Here is an 18999-nt window from a genome sequence, read left to right as displayed (position 1 = left end):
AAACAATTCAGGAAATTCAACTTTATTTTTTCAAAATGAAGTTTAATTATTCTGACACTGTTACAACTAAAACTCAAGTTCCTTTTAAATATGGTGACAGACACATAATGAGAGTGCTTTTTGACTTTGGGATTCACACAGATGAAAGCTGCTTCTACAATTCTTCTTGTGTTTGACTCGTGCATATTCAACACGCCGGCACTTAACGAGCTTACGTTGCAATTTAGGGAACACAATCTATCAGTTATTCAGAAATGTATGAAGGAAGAAAACTACTGAGCACTTTAAACAAAGCAATTCTCAAATCAATCTCAAGTTAAACACGTAGCAAAAGAAAGATTTAGATTTACCAAGTATTATGTAGCATTTTCTCCAAACTGTAGTTTATTGTTGTGTTATGAAATGGTAAACTGGCTTCACAATATTCTTCCAAAAATCGAACTTTGATAGCCACTAATTTAGAGGTAAAATGAGAGCTGAATTAACGCTCCATTTTCTCACTTCAGACGTACTGTGTGCGGAAAATAATTAATTATCGCTTTGTTTGCTCAAGAGAACCTTTTACATTTACGTTTAAAAGCACAGGCGGTTTTAAGTCAATCTAAAAACAGCACATGATCCAAGAAGTCATGAAATAGCAAGTGGAAGATTAGAAATTTTTTTTAGAAGTCATGACTTAAAAAGAAAACACAAAAAGAACTTCCCGGATACAGAATAACCTTCTGCAAGAAAGAAAAGAAAGTGAAGCACAGAAGTGAGAGGTTTCTCTAACAAAAAAGAACATACGTGTTCGTGTCTTGAATTCTCTCCCCTTTTTTTGCTTTAGATTCAGGTGTTAGAATGAGAGAACCTGCTCGAGTGGGTGATCTGAGAGAAACAGAGAGACAGACGGAGCACTGAGAGTGTGAGGGTGTGATAGCTCTGCAGCTCTCAGACCGTCATCATTATTCAGCTCATTCAATGAGAGGAAGACCTGCAGCTCCAGGCTTCTCATTATACAGCAGTGCAGAGAGCTGTGAGCTGAACACGGTGAACATTACACACTCAGTCCTCCGTCGTGACATCCACACTACCTCCGAGCTCTGCTGTACAGGCCCACCATGGCCATTACGACCCGAGTGCTATACGACCCAAGGAGGGCCCATTAAAGTCTGCTACAGCTACAGCTCTCAAACTTTGAACATGAGAGCAGAGGCAAAGCTTAGACTAAACCAAAAACACAGTAATGGAAAATCCAGATTCATATTATAAAAAGGGTTGACGAGATGACGAGAACGTAGTTCCTGCTAAACAAGGAAGCCTGGGAAACCTTAAAGCCATTATTAGCCAAATGCAATGGGAGCCAAAATCACTACAATGACTGGCAACACAACTAAACAAATTGGATTCAAGACAAAAAAAAATACACTAAACACCAGGATCCACCCTTCTAAAAAGCATGATTTATTAAAAAAAAATAAAAAAAATAAAAAAATACTTAAGCCTTATTTGAGCTTTAATATGTACATTTATTTTCATACAAATTGATGGCAATCTTCTTCTCAAAGACAATCCTGAAAAGAAAATCCAGTCCCGAACTGCTGCTCTTTAATTCAGCAGTGCTCGGATTATTTTAGTCAAGTCCTGATGGACAACTCTGATTTTGCAGGAAGATCTCATCTTTTATGATGGAATAAAAAAAAGTTTCTTACTGCCGCCACTCACCATATTTTAAGAGAAGGGAAAATTAATGCTTTGGGCGAGTCTCTAAAAATTTAATTGCACTTGTCTAGGTACTGTATCTACTAGAAGCTTATTAGAAAGAAAATGAAAATAAAGGCGGCCCAAAGAAAGAGCAGAATCCCACAATCTGATTAAACTGCCCATTATAATGACAGGCTCATTTTCTATTCACATATGCCATAACAGCATGAATGTATTCTTTATGAATAAGGGCATAATATGAACATCTCACCATGTGTTAATGTATACATCCAGATGCTGGGACCCATGCTGATTCCCCCATATATTTTAGATATTTTATTACAGACTCTGTCCTACAAAATTAATACCATCATAACAGTGCTTAAGGCATTTTACCGAGAATGTAAAGCTAAAAATGACTTTTGAACTCCCAATAGGACCAAAATGTCTGACTTGGTTCAAAGTCCCTGGGTGAGGAAAAGCGTGACTAGGGGAAATGGAGAAAAACAAGAAGAGGGGAGAAAAAAAAAAAGCATGCTACACCACAGAGCTAGCTGTAATTGCTTGCTGTGGAAACTTCCACTCCCTCTGGGATGATCTACGGAAGCTGTGTGGCAGCAGCTGGACCAACGTCCAAAACATTTTAATCATATTACACGTGGCTGCCGATGAATGGGTCACCACTTCAAGCCGTGGTGAGAAGCGTCACATGCCACGCTTGGGGTTATCACACACACTCCCTAGGTACACTGAGTGAGATCGAGCTACAGATTATTCCTGCATGCCTCTGGGCCATGGGGAGGTTAGCGAGGGTTAGCATGCAGTCTGTGTTTCTTTAACTGATTTTCTCTCCCCTGCAGCGGATTCACTGAATCCCAGTTCTAATCAAAGCCAGATCTAACTGCGGCTCTGATGAAAGTCGATGGGACACACTGCAGCCTTTCACTGCTGACCCATATTACATGGGCAATCTTAGAAAGTTAAAGCTGAACGTATGAATAAATAAAGCTTTTATTCAAACGCAACTCTGTACCACACCACGGGAGTAAAAGCTGGACCTAAAGGAATAGTGTGGCAAAAAAATATTAAGTGTTACCAGTGAACGTTTTATTTATTGTGCATTTCTGTCTATTTGTAGTAAAGTCACAATGTCTGGGTTACTGACTGGTTATGTATATATAAAATAACATGCATGTAATGTAACTTTTGTACTCTATGGCAAGTTAAGACACGTTTCTTAATTCCTAATAGCTGACTGCGTTCACAGGAAACTAAGCAGACATCAACAGATCCAGTGTGGCTCCGTCAGACATGACTTCAGACTGAAGATGGAAAAGTGCTAATCACCCACAATGCCAGTGGATAAGCTTTGTCTGCGGGGCACATCTAGGTCAACCTGCCTGTAATCCAATTAAAATTCCACCTTTCTTACCATCCACATGCCTTTCTGTCTCTTAGATTCTCTCTCAGATCAGACGGTCATCTGACTGAACGGTTCCCCACCCTTGTTGTTTGACCCATGCAGCACACACTGCAGTTATTTCGCTGTTTTTATTTTTTTTTTTAAATAAGCATTTTTTATTGTATTTTATTAAAATAAGCACTATGCACGCACCTACTTATGTCATGCTAACTTTTTTCTGTTTGACATTCTCTCTCCTTGTCTTCTACCACAGAAAATGCCTCCCTACACCCAGTGCATTCTTAAACACACACACAAAAACACACATCCCCACAACTGCAACACATGTCCACTTTTCTCTAGTTTTCCGTCCGTCGCTAACTCAAACCACTCCAGAGCCACTTCATTTGATCGGCTCCAACAACAGCCATATCACAACCATCTAAACACACTCCATCATTTCGAAATTACGAGACCTGTAATTATGCCGTAGCCTACAACTGTATGAAAACTCAGACCCACCCTTTAATCAGGCAGCTGTGAGCTAAGCTGTTCTGCACTCACGGGTTTCTAAGACCTTCTGGGTTGAAAAAAAAAACCCACTTGACCATTGTGTTAGTGGGTTAAACTTGTTAAAGCTAGAGGAGCGTTTTAATTGGTGTCCCAGTCTACAAGATCTCTGCAGTTAACTTACAATTAATCACCTTGAAAATACTTTCTGAGATGTATGTATAACTAATCAAGTACTTGTACTCTTCAATACAAGTTCTTCATTACTGTAATTACAATATGCAAACAATATGCAGTTCAAATACAATGTTGCCTCTCAATGATTTAACCAACAATCTTTTGGATTTCGTTTTGTTCTTCGATCCAAATGGAACACATGGGATATGATATCTGAAGAACGCTGTTTTGTAATGCCGAACACTCCACTTCCATGCTGAAGTTACAGAACTCACGGGTCATTAATATCCATTTATACACCGCCAGTCTTCGTCAGTTCCCCATTCGTGCTTGCGATACGCTTACGTGCAGAACGTAGTGAAGACCACAAAAGAAAAGATCCTTCGCTGTTTTGCCTACTGGAGTAACACATTGAAGGTTTTCCCTGAATCATTAAAACAAGACTATACTGGTAATACACAATCGATCAAACGATAACACGATAATTAACCTTAAACAGATCACCTTTACAAACAACACAACCAAAGACTGACATCATCAGACCATCTGGCGGGCAATATGGAGAGGGCATCATCTAAATATTAGTGAAACCTACATTAGTGCTGTGACGATTAAGAATACTGCTGTCTCAACAAGATTTCACCAAGACTTTAAAAAGTATGATTTTTGGTTCCAGTTACAGTTCTGGTATATTTGTAACTTGAGAGTGTGTATTCATGTAACTAAAGCTAAACTCCATTCAAGTGCATTTCCACTGTTCATCAGCCAAGTTAAATGAAGGTTATGTTACTTGGCACTCTACCTTCCCAAAGCTGTACTTTAATTCAAAGGCTTTTGCGCTTGCATATTGTTTAATTTTCTTCAGCGGTATTCAGATGTCAGCACTAGAGATGTCAGCACTTTTGTCAAGCAGAGACTGGGCTAGAGATGGAGAGGCAGCTGAGCCGGGAAACAACGGACTTACCAAAACACTGTTTGAGGTTAGTGGTAGTTGCTATGGAGATACAACTGGCTAAAAGAAGCATATTCTTCTGTCAGTAGAGAGAATTGCAATACAATTTTGTCTTTTTTAGTTCCAAGAGCTCAAACCACAAATATCTACTGACGTCTCGGCTAGCCATGGTGGATGATATTTTCTTTTCAAATTTTCCAAACAGAATGGGAAAATCACTGTCGAGCAGGGTAAATCAGGTCTGCAATAACGGCACAAACAATCTCCTTGTATGGCCTTGCCTGGTTATGACCCTAACCGGCCATGACTGTTACACTAGATGAGGTAAAGGCAATAAGGCAACATGACAAAGTCAGTATTAGTCTCAGCTTCTGCCAGTCCATTACTGCTGGAACCTGTAGAACTGCAGTGTTTTCATCAGCATCACTATGACAAGGTGAAAGTGACTGGGGCTGAAGAGGGGTTCAGAATAATGACGGGTGGGGAAACTTACTACTCCGAATGAGCTCTCCGTATGCGATGATGCACTCCATTCTCTCAATAATGAACTCAGTAGAAACCTTAAATCGTGTCACACTGTCATAAGAGAGGTTAGGGGTTATAAAAAGATGGAGATTACTTCATGCGTGTCTGTGACTCTATGCAGTTGGTTTGACAGTTTGGAGTGTGAGACAGGCCAGGGTGGGTCAAGCACTTGGAGACTGCAATATACTCGTCTATGGCCAGCACTCCCCAGACCAGACACATTCCTGTCCATGGACTCCGCCATTACAGCTGTCTGAGGGGCGTAATGCATATCCAGAAGGTCGTGATCTCTGCTCAAACATGGTTACATCACCATGATAGGGGTTACCCAGATGCCCAGTTCAGGCCCAACGCTCCAAACAAGAGAGACAGAATGAGACAGAGACAAGCAGCTGAGTAATAACAGTCTGTCATAACATTAACATCATCTTATTAGTGCACATTATAAGACATGATCAGTTAAGAAGATGAAGATATATAAAGGGAAAATCCATGCCTGGACTGCACTACAGAAGATTTAACTAGCCAACATGCATGAAGGGTATCTCTCACACCACATGACCAATTGTGTCTGAGACTAGGGTCCTCTACAAGTCCACTTTCCTGAATATTGTCTGTTTCTGTATAGAAATATGTGATACAGCTGGAGGGAAAATGTCTATACAGTTTAGCAAACTGCATACTTACACAAGCTATTTTCAGTTGTTGGTGATTAACTGTCACACTTCCTATTTTGGTGAATTCTAGGGTAATGGAATGTCGGGTCTTATGACTGCAGTTTTCAGTTCAAGAGGTGAGTCATAAACACAACACCCAGCTCCATGACCCTGAGAGTAACAGCTCATACAAGCTGAACTCTGTATATGTAACTGTCTCTTTTGCCTGTTTTGGTTGTCAACTTACTATTCACATCTCATCTCCCTGCTTCAGGCATGCTGCAAGGTTCTGGTCAAAAGCACCACATTGACAAATGGATTGCAGGGAAATAGTTGGGCCATTGAGTAAAGGCATAAATAACAGTTAACATTTATGGAGCAATATTTCTCTTTGAGATAAAGACTATGCTGAACAGTACATATGAAGATGACAATTCACACAGTCACTGAAACTCAATTTAGTGTCTGGAAGGCAGTAGTTGGGCCAAAATCTGAGGACAAAGGCCCCTTTTATGCATAAGCAGAAATTCTCCGACAGAAACCGGAAAAATAACGTCAGGTAGCCCAGCTGCCACAGTGGCTCACACTCAGAAAAAGACCATGAAAGTCAATTAAGAAGGAAATTAGGCTGGAAATGAATTATCCAGCCCTGTAATCTCATCAGAGCCACATGGTAATTGAGAGGGCAGATTATCACTCTTGAATTAGTGCAGAGTTCAGCTGCACTCCCATGTCTGCACATCTGAATTTTATACAAGACCAAGGTGAATGCGGCAAACGGATTGTTCCGCTTTACTAAAAAGAAAAATAACAGTTTCGCAAACTGTCTAACATCAGCTTATGTGGATGAAGCCAACTTGTAATGTTTTGATTGAATGGAGTCATCTGTTCTAATCTCTAACAAAGAACCAAAATAAAACGTTTTGGACACCAAGGACGCTAAAGGTAACATCTGTATTAGACCACAAAGTTACATGTCACATACTGCAGAAAATCAGAGAACCAAATGTATCACCTAGAATGAACTAAGGACCAATGGAAAAATCTCCTGACCGTCATCGGGTATAAAGGGTCCATTTACAAAAGACAAAGATTCTCTTTCACTCTTTAACCAGTGAAAATATCTGGAAGAGATACGTTTGTTTGGCTGCTGTGTACTGGCTTTTTATTTTTATAACCTTATTACATTTGCATGCGCAGTGGCTTTGTTGGCTTCAAACCGCTTGTTTAAGTAACTAATCCCAGATTTTCTGTGCAAGTTCTAAACCCATTCAGCAAGCATAACTCAGTGATAGAGGAAAAACTGAAAGTCTAAACAACAAAGAAGGTAATGTCTGCAGCTTCTCTAAGAAAGAGTAAGACACAGCACAGACTGATTCATTATATGGACTGGATGTCCGTGTTTTAGCTCATTTTTGGGAAAACCTAATATTCTGCTGCTCCAAATAAGGTGCTCAAAGTCCCTGTACATCTCTAGCGGAGTCATTAACACAAACTAACTCCCGCATCCTCCTACTGGTCATCATTCTGACAGATAAGCTAGAGAGGTGTCGAACAAGTAGGCAGCAAGGAAGCTGCAGAATGCAGCGGTTATCCTGTCTCACTGATGCCCCTTTAATCTGAAGGCCTCGCTCTGCTTTTCCTCCTTACCTTCAGCTGTGGTTTCAGCATGCACAGGGGAAATGTTGACTGTTGTGAGTCAGTAGACATGGCACAAAAGTTACCCCAGCTGACAGGAAATCAAAGACTGACGATCATTGTTGCTGGCCTTGTTCGCAGTCAGCCTTGCTGCTAATTTTGAAATGGAGTTAACAATTCCCATTAGATTCAGTGGGACCCACATCAAAGGTTTTGCTTTATATATCCTGCCATTTCTCTACCCAGATCAACCTTGACTTCCTGTAACTGCTGCTGAGACAAGCCCAGGAGAAACCGAGGAGCAAAGGGTCAAATGAAGGCAAACCCGGGCACTGAAACTCATTCACAAAAAAGGCACACCGCTGCTTGTGGCATTTGAGCCTGCATCAAACCACAATTAAGCCTTGAGCAGAAATCCAGTCTCCTACTCGAGTATACTAAACAAATAATTTGTTCTAGAACATGAGGGAAAAATACTTCACTGTTGGCTGAAGTGGTTTTGGCAAAGGTGCGAGTGAGGTGGGGTTTTCCACTCATTGTGCATGTTTGAAAGCATGCCAGAGATGATCCTGCTGATTTAGACCCGGTGTTGAGAACCTGCTCTGGTTTGTGTCCCAGCTCAGCGGAGGGAGGAAGCAGAGCTGGATCCTGTACGATAGAGCGGGACAGATTTGTGACATTTTTTCACATGCTACCACATCACTCTTCTCCTTGTGATGGGAAGAATTCAAGATCCAGAACAGTCACATAGTATACAGTAAATGGCTGCTATCTCCATCTCGTTAACGCCAGGATCCAGGGTGGAAGGCCAACATTAACATTCTTTACTTAACCATATCGCAACCTCTAAAACACAGTCACAAGACCACACTATTTCTGGATGCAGATCAAATGCCCTGCTGTCTGCATGACTCACTGAAAGCCTCTTTGGGGGAAAAAAAAGGCTTAAAAAAAAGAAGAAGCCCCAAGTCATTTTTATCAGGAATTCATTAAATCTAATAAGCAGCACAGGATTCTTCCAATGAGAAGAGATGGGGTGTTCATAAAAATTCTACTTCTTTCTTTGACTCTATATCACCCCACAGTCATCAAGCAGAACAGGAGAAGACATTGTGCATCATTCATTTACAACTTAGTAGCTGTGGGCTAAAAAGATAAAGAGAACAGTTAAAGAGATTCCCATGAATCTATGAGCAGATGACACATGAAGGTAGAAGCAGCTTCTGGGGATAAGAAAAAAACAAATTCCATCTTTGTGTGTTTGAATTAACAGCATCATTACATGCTAGCCCCACAAATCACTGTGTGCTACACAAAAGAGTAACACTATACACAAGGGTCGTGCTCATAAGGCTGCAGAAACACTTCATGACTACTGACATTAACCTACATCGACTTACAGACGTATTCCGATCTTCGTTCTTCATTACTGTTGTTGAAGTGTGACAGATTTTTGTTAACAAGTCTGTGTTATGATACTTTGGGCTACAGCATTTATGTTGAATTGAATTTGTAGCTTGCTGTCATTCTGTTTTGTCAGAGTAACATAATGTGGCATTACTTTCGCTTACCTAGACAGGGCTGAACTGGAAAGACTGAACAAAGGGACACTTAGGAACAAATGGGATATCTGGAGTACCTCCTGAACTCGACAGCTGGTGAAAACATGGACATCATTTCAACAGTGACCATCATTACGCTGTAAGAGGAGAATTATGTACAGTATATACTCCCCTACTTTAACAGGAAGTGGCTGGTGTAGAGAACAGAGGAAAAAGGGCAGACGGGTTTCACCTGAAATCTATGATAACGCATCTCAGAATGCACAACACGTCAAACCTTGAGGCAGGAGGACTAACAGTAGAAGACCATGTCAGGGTCGCTGAAACACATTCTGATGAGTGCACTACTTTCCTTATTCTGAATCCATGTCCTCACCGATGCCTAGGCTTGGCTAGTGTAGATTTGATTGACAGAGAGAGAGAGACTAAGTAATACATTTTTCTCACTCTTTCTCTCACACTCAAATATATGTCATGACACATGACTAAAGTGTTCTATCTTGACAAACAATTAAGAAAGCAGTCTATCTAATAAGCACTGATCAGTTGTTCAAAACAATTTATTCAGCTACCGCGAACATTGTTCGTAAGTTTTAATGACCGAGTGTTTTTTAATTAAGTTCTTACTAAACTGTCTATGTATCTGAAAAGCTCGATCTGTAATGCAGTCCAGGCCAAAAGAGTAAGTGGACAAGAACACACAGACTTTCCGCACAAGCAAAACAAACAGGCTATGACATCACTACATGAGTCAGTATTGAATAAACAATAAGTATAGAAGTGGGGAAACGAATGACTAAATATGGTGAAAAACCCAATAAACAGTAATCTGCAAAAAAGAAATTCCTGAGTTTTTTTTTTTTTTTTTTTAGATATAACTTGCATTTTACCAAATTTTTTTTTTTTTTACTGCCTGAAAAAAAAAAAAAAAAAGAAAAAAAAAACCTGACAATTTTCATAGACATGCCACCAATTCAGGGAGCTGCTGACATATTCTTGGGACTATACATGATTTCCACATACTGAATAAGGAAAACAGGGGAGCGGTTACTTCACAGAAGGATGCAGAAAGCACAGAGAATGTGCGTGTGTGTGTGTGTGTGTGTGTGTGTGTGTTCACAGCAGCTCAGTAGGACTATTCTGTTGATTTAATTCTGCTACCATGCCTTAGGCAAAAGCCTGCCGTTTCTTTCCACAAGAACATCAGCAAACCACTGCACTGTGCTGTTGCTTTATAATTGTTTTGACCCAAACATCAGTTAAAACACAACAGACATTAGGAATGCATGTACGCACTTGGATCTGTGCCGCTGTGCTCAAACCCGTGGCTGCTTCGATTTTCTGCAGCTTCGAAAACAGCTTGCTATAACTTTCTTTGTTTTGATCCATGGACAATGTCAGTTTCCCTGAGTCACCAAATAAATTAGCGTGAAATACTTTTTGACGTGCGAAAGACGAAATGCAAATGCAGACCTTAATGAGCGGACTCGATCGACTGAGTGATTGCTGTTCGGAGGTAGTTTAATTCAATCTGCACCTCTAATCCCAGAGTCTGCAAATTCTTTCTGTTCTCCACTCTAAGCAAGCGAGCACAGATTGGCTCATTTAAACTTGAAAGAGGTATAAGTATCGATCCTGCACAGAGAGAGTCACAATGTGTTCTCTGTGAATACAAACAATGCTGGTTTGCCCTAATCCTGACCCGATGAAGAGCGAAATAAAACAAGAGCTGCCGAGTTCAGATGAAGTTTGCACAAGTGATTACTGTAAGTGCAAGCGCTTTACTGCTGAATCGAAGAATAAAACAAAGCAGGAAATAGACGTCAGGGACACAAGTGCAGTGCTTGTGTAAGAAACGGTAAGATTCGCTCTCGGATTCCCTGAAAATGGAAGTGGAAATCTGAAGAAATAACACACACTAGCAGGAAATGACCAAGCAAAATGATATTTGGACAAACCCTGTTTTGTACTGTGTTAGCTTGTGTGTGTGTGTCAGTCTTAGCCTATATGTCTTAGCATGTGTGTTAACCTGTGTGTGTGTCAGTCTTAGCCTATGTGTCTTAGCATGTGTGTTAACCTGTGTGTGTCAGTCTTAGCCTGTGTGTCTTAGCATGTGTGTTAACCTGTGTGTGTGTCAGTCTTAGCCTATGTGTCTTAGCATGTGTGTTATCCTGTGTGTGTGTCAGTCTTAGCCTATGTGTCTTAGCATGTGTGTTAACCTGTGTGTGTGTCAGTCTTAGCCTATGTGTCTTAGCATGTGTGTTAACCTGTGTGTGTCAGTCTTGGCCTATGTGTCTTAGCATGTGTGTTAACCTGTGTGTGTCAGTCTTGGCCTATGTGTCTTAGCATGTGTGTTAACCTGTGTGTGTCAGTCTTGGCCTATGTGTCTTAGCATGTGTGTTAACCTGTGTGTGTGTGTCAGTCTTGGCCTATGTGTCTTAGCATGTGTGTTAACCTGTGTGTGTGTGTCAGTCTTGGCCTATGTGTCTTAGCATGTGTGTTAACCTGTGTGTGTGTCAGTCTTGGCCTATATGCCTTTGAGTGTGTGTGTCTGTCTTAGTCTGTGTGTCTGTGTATGTGTCAGTCAGTCTGTGTCTAAGTGTGTGTGTCAGTCTTAGTCTGTGTGTCTAAGCTTGTGTGTGTGTGCATGTCTGTCTATCAGTCTTAGCCTGTGTTTCTTTGCATGTGTGTGATAACCTGTGTGAGTGTTGTGTTAGTGTGTTGGCCAGAGCTCTTTGAAGATTCAGAGAGAAGGGTGGAGTGAGAAAGTTGGTGTTGTAGGCTATGTGGGAGTTTAGTGTGAAGAGGTTAAGTAAAGTCGACTCACCCGGTGTGGGTCGAACTCGGAGCCTTGGCGTCGAGCCTCCAACTCTTCGTAGGCTGGAGCAGCTCCCTCTCTCCGAGCCTGCTGATACTCTCTGCGCAGCTGCTGGATACGGTCCATACTGCTGAACCACACACACACACACACACACACACACACACACACACACACACACACACACACACACACACACACACACACACACACACACACACACACACACACACACACACACACACACACACACACACACACACACACACACACACACAGCTGATTTCCATATTGATTTAGTTCTAACAGCTACATATTAAACAAAGCCTGACCTTTGTTTAATGTGTGCTAACCCCTGCTGTCTAAAAGCTTAGAAATACACATGCTAATACGTTTTTGATGCCCACTCAAATGCATAAACATACAGAACAAAGGCTTTAGCATAATAGATTTTATACGTATAGCTGAAGGTCAAGGAGAGCACGCTTTGCTTCTGACTGATACAGCGAGGACAGGAAAAGCCTCTGAAAAGTGAAACAGCATAATAATATCCAATCCACATCAATCTACATGGACAACCCACGCTGAGCTAAACCCAAGAGTTTAATCACAGATAATCAACATTCTCGCTACAATCCACCTCAGGCCAGGATTACAAAATAAGACGCATGATGTGTGACAGTGTTGAAACCTTCGTGCTGATGACATTTTGATAAGCATTGATAAGCATATGAAGTAAAATAAATAAAAAACACAAAACAAACTAAAAAAAACAAAAAAAACAAAAAACAGACAGACAGAGCAAGCGGCTTGTTTATCTAACACTCAACCAAAGAACGTGTGATATTTTCTCTCGTCTGTGCTCAAATATTGTGTTGTGTTACAAAGCCATGGAAGTGTGACGGTGCTGATAAGGGCCTGCCTGTCAGTTCAGGGCTACTCACACTCAAACACAGTATCACCTCTGTGCACGCCAAAGTCACCCGCAACCTTTCCATCCCAAACGATAACACAGCTACATCACTGCAATGTCAGCAACAGCTGAAATTTCAGGTTGTCCTGCTCAATATAAGTGTTAAATGGATCAGGGTGTTCAGATCACCACACGAGTCGTCCTCAGACGTTATACACACACACAGACCCACATACTGAAGCTTTAAATTACACTTTGAGAAAGACTCAACAAGTGAAGCATCTCCACCTTGTTCACAACGCAGCAAGACACACCTATAAATACGCCAAGCGACTTCAGTCCACTTTATTCTTCCGTGTTTATAAAACTAAGGTCTACAAGCTAGAATGGGCGGTTGTGCTTTTTTTTTAAAATCCTGAGCATGATGCATACTTCTGTCCTCAATGATTTGAAGTAGAAGCTGAAGATAAAGCACTCATCTACTACACTTACTCATCACTTTCATTTCATTCATAATTTAACGGATAAAAAAAATGACAGTCCTAGAGAGAAGTAATGCCTTTAAGATCTGGTCTCCTATTACATCAAGAAAAAAACAACAACAACTGAATATTGTGTGTTTTACACATGGTGGGTACATTACAGTGTAAGATACCGGCCTTATTTCTGCTTTCTGTAGAAAAGAAATGATTAGGATCAGAATCTTGAGCAACTGAGATGCGACTCAGACGGCACACGGTTCCCAAGCGGCTGTCCGTGTGGCGTCCTGAGCAGGACCCGTAAGAAATTTCAGTATAAACTCCTCACCACACACACACATTCCATCCAACACATGATATGAACTATTCTTAAACTTTAGATGTATATACATTTGTGTGGGCTTGAAAGACAGAAAGTTAATGCTAAAGTCCATCAACCACTTGTTTATAGAGGAAAAAGAAAATCAGTGGGTTTATACAGACAGACCGAGAGCTTCTATCAAAGCGACAAGTACATCAAAACAAATCGTGTACATATGTTTCGGATTTTACATAATACCATATTTACAGTGTGTTATATATATTTGCACATGCACAGACTGACGAGTGCAACAACACATCCTGACAGGGTTACCAAGGCAACAGAGTTTAAGTAAACACACCGTGTCCAGCACTGAGTGACTACATCTGCTGTGTGGATGAAAGCAGTGCACTCGACATGCTGAGGATTTTTACACCTAAACACCGAAACCTTTAGGACAAAAGAACATTTCTTCATTAATGCCGATTCTCACTATTATAATAAGCTGTGAGCTCAGTACAGTCCCTAAAGCTGTTCAACTGTAAAGCTACCAGTTCACCTTTCACACAATCAATATGATTACACACACAAACATACTTTTCTTGGTCTAAACAAACAGTTCTTTATTCACAAGATGATGTTAGGTGTCATGAGGTTACAGAAAGCACAGGACAGCTTTACACTAATGTAACAAGCTGAGAAAGATACCATTAACTCCAGACATTGAAGAGGAATCCAGATATTATAATAATAATAATAATAATAATAATAACAACAACACAGTTTCCTTTGATTAACTGGGAAAGGAGCAGGAGAGCGACTGATGCTTTTCTTTAGTACGAGTGAGCACTGACAACTCAATCCCCCTTCAGGCACTTAAAAGAACACTAAAATTTCATTTGGGCCTTTGTTGGACTCACAATTAATCAGACTGTCTACTGTTTATCCACTACTTCACACATCCTATGGTGCACATGCACGCACACACACACACACAACAGGAGAGGTGAGAGAAAATGAAAGACAGACAGACAGACAGGCAGGTAGACAGACAGGCAGGTAGACAGACAGGCAGACAAGACAGATATACAGACAGACAGACAGACAGGCAGGTAGACAAGACAGACATACAGACAGACAGGAAGGTAGACAGGCAGGTAGACAAGACAGACATACAGACAGACAGACAGGCAGGCAGGCAGACAGGCAGGTAGAGAGACACATACAGGCAGGTAGACAAGACAGACATACAGGCAGGTAGACAAGACTGATATACAGACAGACAGGAAGGTAGACAAGACAGATATACAGACAGACAGACAGGCAGGCAGTCAGGCAGGTAGACAAGACAGACAGACAGGCAGGTAGACAAGACAGACAGACAGGCAGGTAGACAAGACAGACAGACAGGCAGGTAGACAAGACAGACATACAGACAGACAGGAAGGTAGACAGGCAGGTAGACAAGACAGATATACAGACAGACAGACAGACAGACAGGCAGGTAGACAAGACAGACATAGACAGACAGGAAGGTAGACAGGCAGGTAGACAAGACAGACATACAGACAGACAGGCAGGCAGGCAGACAGGCAGGCAGGCAGGCAGGTAGAGAGACACATACAGGCAGGTAGACAGGCAGGCAGACAAGACAGACATACAGACAGACAGGCAGGCAGGCAGGCAGGTAGAGAGACACATACAGGCAGGTAGACAGGCAGGCAGACAAGACAGACATACAGACAGACATACATGCAGGTAGACAGGCAGACAAGACAGGCAGGCAAATAGACAGACAGGCAGGCAAATAGACAGACAGGCAGGCAAATAGACAGACAGGCAGGCAAATAGACAGACAGACAAACAAGCAGGCAGACAGACCCACACCCTTTTCCATGTGTATTGTACAGCAGAGAGACTAGGATCAGAAGCTGCATACATACAGAGTGCATTTATATGTTGGGTTTACTGATAAAACTGCTGATGAGAGTGGACAATGTGTATATTACACATATAGCAAATGTGTGTGTCTGTGTGTGTGTTGACAAAACTCAGTAGCATCTCTTTGCTTTCTGGACACTCGGACATAAATAAACAACATGCATGACAGCAAACTTGCATCATGCTTACAGTCGTTCTCTCACACACACACACACACACACACACACACACACACACACACACACACACACACACACACACACACACACACACACACACACACACACACACGCGCACACACACAGTTTCAATAAGGACACATACAGGTCCCTACAAAACAAGATTTCATGTGCAGGGGGAGCGAATAATCGCTGCGGTATATGTGAGTTATATACAGAAAGGATGAGGGCACTAAAGGCCTACAGGAGCTCATCTGGTGCAGGAAGACTCAGAGTTATGGCCCGACCTCCCTCCTGCTATTTTTCACCCCTCAATTTCTGTGATGGAGAGCCAGAGAGAACAGAGCTGAGACGTGTAGCTGCATCTATCTTCTGCTCTCGCTGCTCAACAACAGTCCCTCATGGCTAGTTTACACAATTTATGGGGCGCCTTGAAAAAAAGAAGAGGAAGAATGAATAAGATGGAACAGAAAAGGGGGAAGAAGAGAGAGAAAAAAATTCAGGAACTCAAGTGTGGGGAAAAAAAAAGTGGCTTAGTAAAATGAAATAAACAACTGAATAATTAGGAGCAATAAAGAATGTAAGTATTGACCGGTCAGTGTAGGAGCTGTAGAACTGAATGCTGGACACCCACGGAGTGATAAGCATGAAATGTTTGGCCAGAAATGTACCTGATTATTTGGTAATTCATTCCCATTTATTTATTTATTTATTTATTTTTTTAAATGCATTTTGGCATGAAATACATGATATGGCAAAAGGTTTGTGGACACCTGACCTTCTTCAAGCAGGTCAATGACCCTGTGCACTAACTGAGCTGAATGATCACATATCCCCAGAGACACACTCCTACATGTAGTAGAAAGCTTTCCCATTAGAACAGCCAAGTGGGACTAACCCTGGAACGGCATGTTCAATAAATACACGACTGTGATGATCAGGTGATCACATTTAGCAATAAAGCGAATAAAGTCTACATAGCACTGGTTTTAAAAGAAATAATGATATCTGAAAATATTTTTTGAGCTATTCCAAAGACGTACTAGTAAATATACAGTACAGTATATATTTCTCCTTCCCATGCTTCTTTTAGCTTTAAGTAGTTATTACAAAAAGGAGAACGATGGAAAAACAACCGTATTACTATGCAGTTTATTTTGGAAGCAATCAAGGACAAAAAAAAACCTAACTGAGGTCATTATTTTGGGACAGACCGGTAAATGAGATCTGTTTTCAGTAAAGTGTTGGACCAGGAGAGACTGACATCAGCTAAAACGCTGCTTTCACGCAGACAAAGATTTTAGCGAAAGGCTGACAGCACTGTATGATCACACACAGCAAACATCTTCACCAAAACCACAATAACCTTCTGCAGCTGCATGGACGCTCTCATGACGTACTGCAGGAATGTGAATGTGAAATGAAACGGAATTCAAAAAAGATTTAACACCAAAAAAAAAAAAGAAAAAAAAAAAAAGAAAAAAAAAGCCTGAAGTAGCTGAGTAACACCATGTTGAGGATGTAATGCTCTTATCAAGAATTTATACTTACACATGCATTACTATGACGCAGTGCTAATCTAAGGCTTTATGACAAGCTTCCTACCTGTGTGTGTGTGTGTGTGTGTGTGTGTGTGTGTGTGTGTGTGACTCGAGGCTACATTTTCCGTTTTTCTATCAAGTCCCAAGATGGAGCATGCGCTGGAGGGATTAAGACCTGTGCATGTGACCATATTTTACCCCTGGAACTTAATTACAGCTGCCATTTTGATAAAGTACAGCCTTCAGATTTTAAACAAAGTCACCATCAGTCATGTTTCAGTTACACGACCATACGCAGAATGGAGGAGAAGGGCACAGCACACCCTGCTTCTCCCACAACGAAGCTGGCACGGGTAAGCCGAGCTCCGGCACCTGCCGTGTTCATGTGGCTCGCTGCTCTCTCTCTTCCACAACGACACTTTACAGAACGGAAAGCAGGAAAAGTTCAATAAAGGCTACACATATCTGTTTGCACCCTCTCACAGCAGCAAGAGCGCCAGACATTAACTACGGCCTATGCTATCGATTCCCTCGGGCAACAGTGATGGCTGTCTGATTGCAGCAAGAGAGAATTAGTGCTCAGTCGGAAAAATAAATAAATAAATAAATAAATAAAAAAGAAAGGAATAAAAGAGACAATTTTTATCTATTCATTTCACGCGTAAGTGATTGGGTACTTGGCCGCCTTCCAAAAGAGGCTGAGAGATGAGAGATACTACAAATGAATAGAGTCATTAATAAGGCATGCGCTAACCTGGTTTTACACACATGCCTGCGCACACACACACATAAACAAACACACACACACACACACACACACAGACTCACATCCAAAAACAAATGCATACACACACCCATGAACAAATGCATACATGCACACACTTGCTCACACACATGTGCACAAACACACTTGCTAAATTAATTTAATAATAATTCTGACTTAAATCAACTGTAAAAAAATGTAATTGCTCCTGATTGTAGTAAAAAGTTTCTCCACATTGCACACACACTCCCTGTCCCAAATGCGTGTGTGTGTGTGTGTGTGTGTGTGTCCCTGTCAGAGTCTGCGTTTGGGAATCATAAGGATAAACTTTCCTGCACTCTTCTTCAGCAGCATCAGTCACTGACCCCAAAACTCCTTGTGTTTATCGGCCGCTCAGATGGGCTGTGATGAACTCGAGTTATGAGTGTGAGATCACCAATATCCGGGAACGTCGTAAGATCGTGTCATAAATCTTTGCTTTTACACTCTGGTGCTCACAAGCTCGCTCAGTCTACAGGCCCACAGTTTGTCAGAGCAGTAGGAGAAATGACATAGCTTCAGGTCTCACTGCTTGCTTGGAATTCTTTTTTCCCCAGGCACCATTTATACTACGTAACACATCTCCTATGATGAGTTTTAACATAAACCTCTGATATTAGTGAGTCTACTTTTCCGCCTCTCTGTTCTGTTTTACGGCGGAACGAGGCATGGAGCTGAACGGATCTTAAGTGCAGGGTAAGTAATGGCTTGCAGCTAGAAGCCACATAAATCCAGCAGACATGCCTGTCCAAACTCCTACCGGCAAAACCCAAAAACACGGTCCAGTGCTTAGCTAATTATGTCATCTCAGAAACAGACCACAGAACGCTGTCACTAAGACCAACAGAGAGACAGTGGGGACGAGAGTGAGGAAAGGAGGAAGAAAGACCACTGACAAGCTACAGACTTCAAAAGAGAGA

At 41.4% G+C, this 18999-nt stretch overlaps 1 protein-coding gene across 7 annotated transcripts in view; it reads right to left on the bottom strand.

Moving 5' to 3' along the window:
- The window catches only part of pard3bb (par-3 family cell polarity regulator beta b), a 251581-nt gene that overhangs the window by 21666 nt on the left and 210916 nt on the right, over positions 1–18999 (bottom strand). For 6 of the 7 annotated variants that reach the window (XM_047815106.1, XM_047815108.1, XM_047815109.1 and 3 more), the window contains one exon: positions 11933–12053. In XM_047815106.1, the coding sequence (XP_047671062.1) occupies positions 11933–12053 (121 nt within the window). The remainder of the gene's footprint in view (positions 1–11932; positions 12054–18999) is intronic. The other variant, XM_047815105.1, reaches the window with a different exon arrangement.

This window comes from Tachysurus fulvidraco, chromosome 6, assembly GCF_022655615.1.
Source record: "Tachysurus fulvidraco isolate hzauxx_2018 chromosome 6, HZAU_PFXX_2.0, whole genome shotgun sequence".
NCBI lineage: Eukaryota > Metazoa > Chordata > Actinopteri > Siluriformes > Bagridae > Tachysurus > Tachysurus fulvidraco.
The sequence above is the reverse complement of the archived record's forward strand: the minus strand, read 5'-3'. Positions and strand labels throughout refer to the sequence as shown.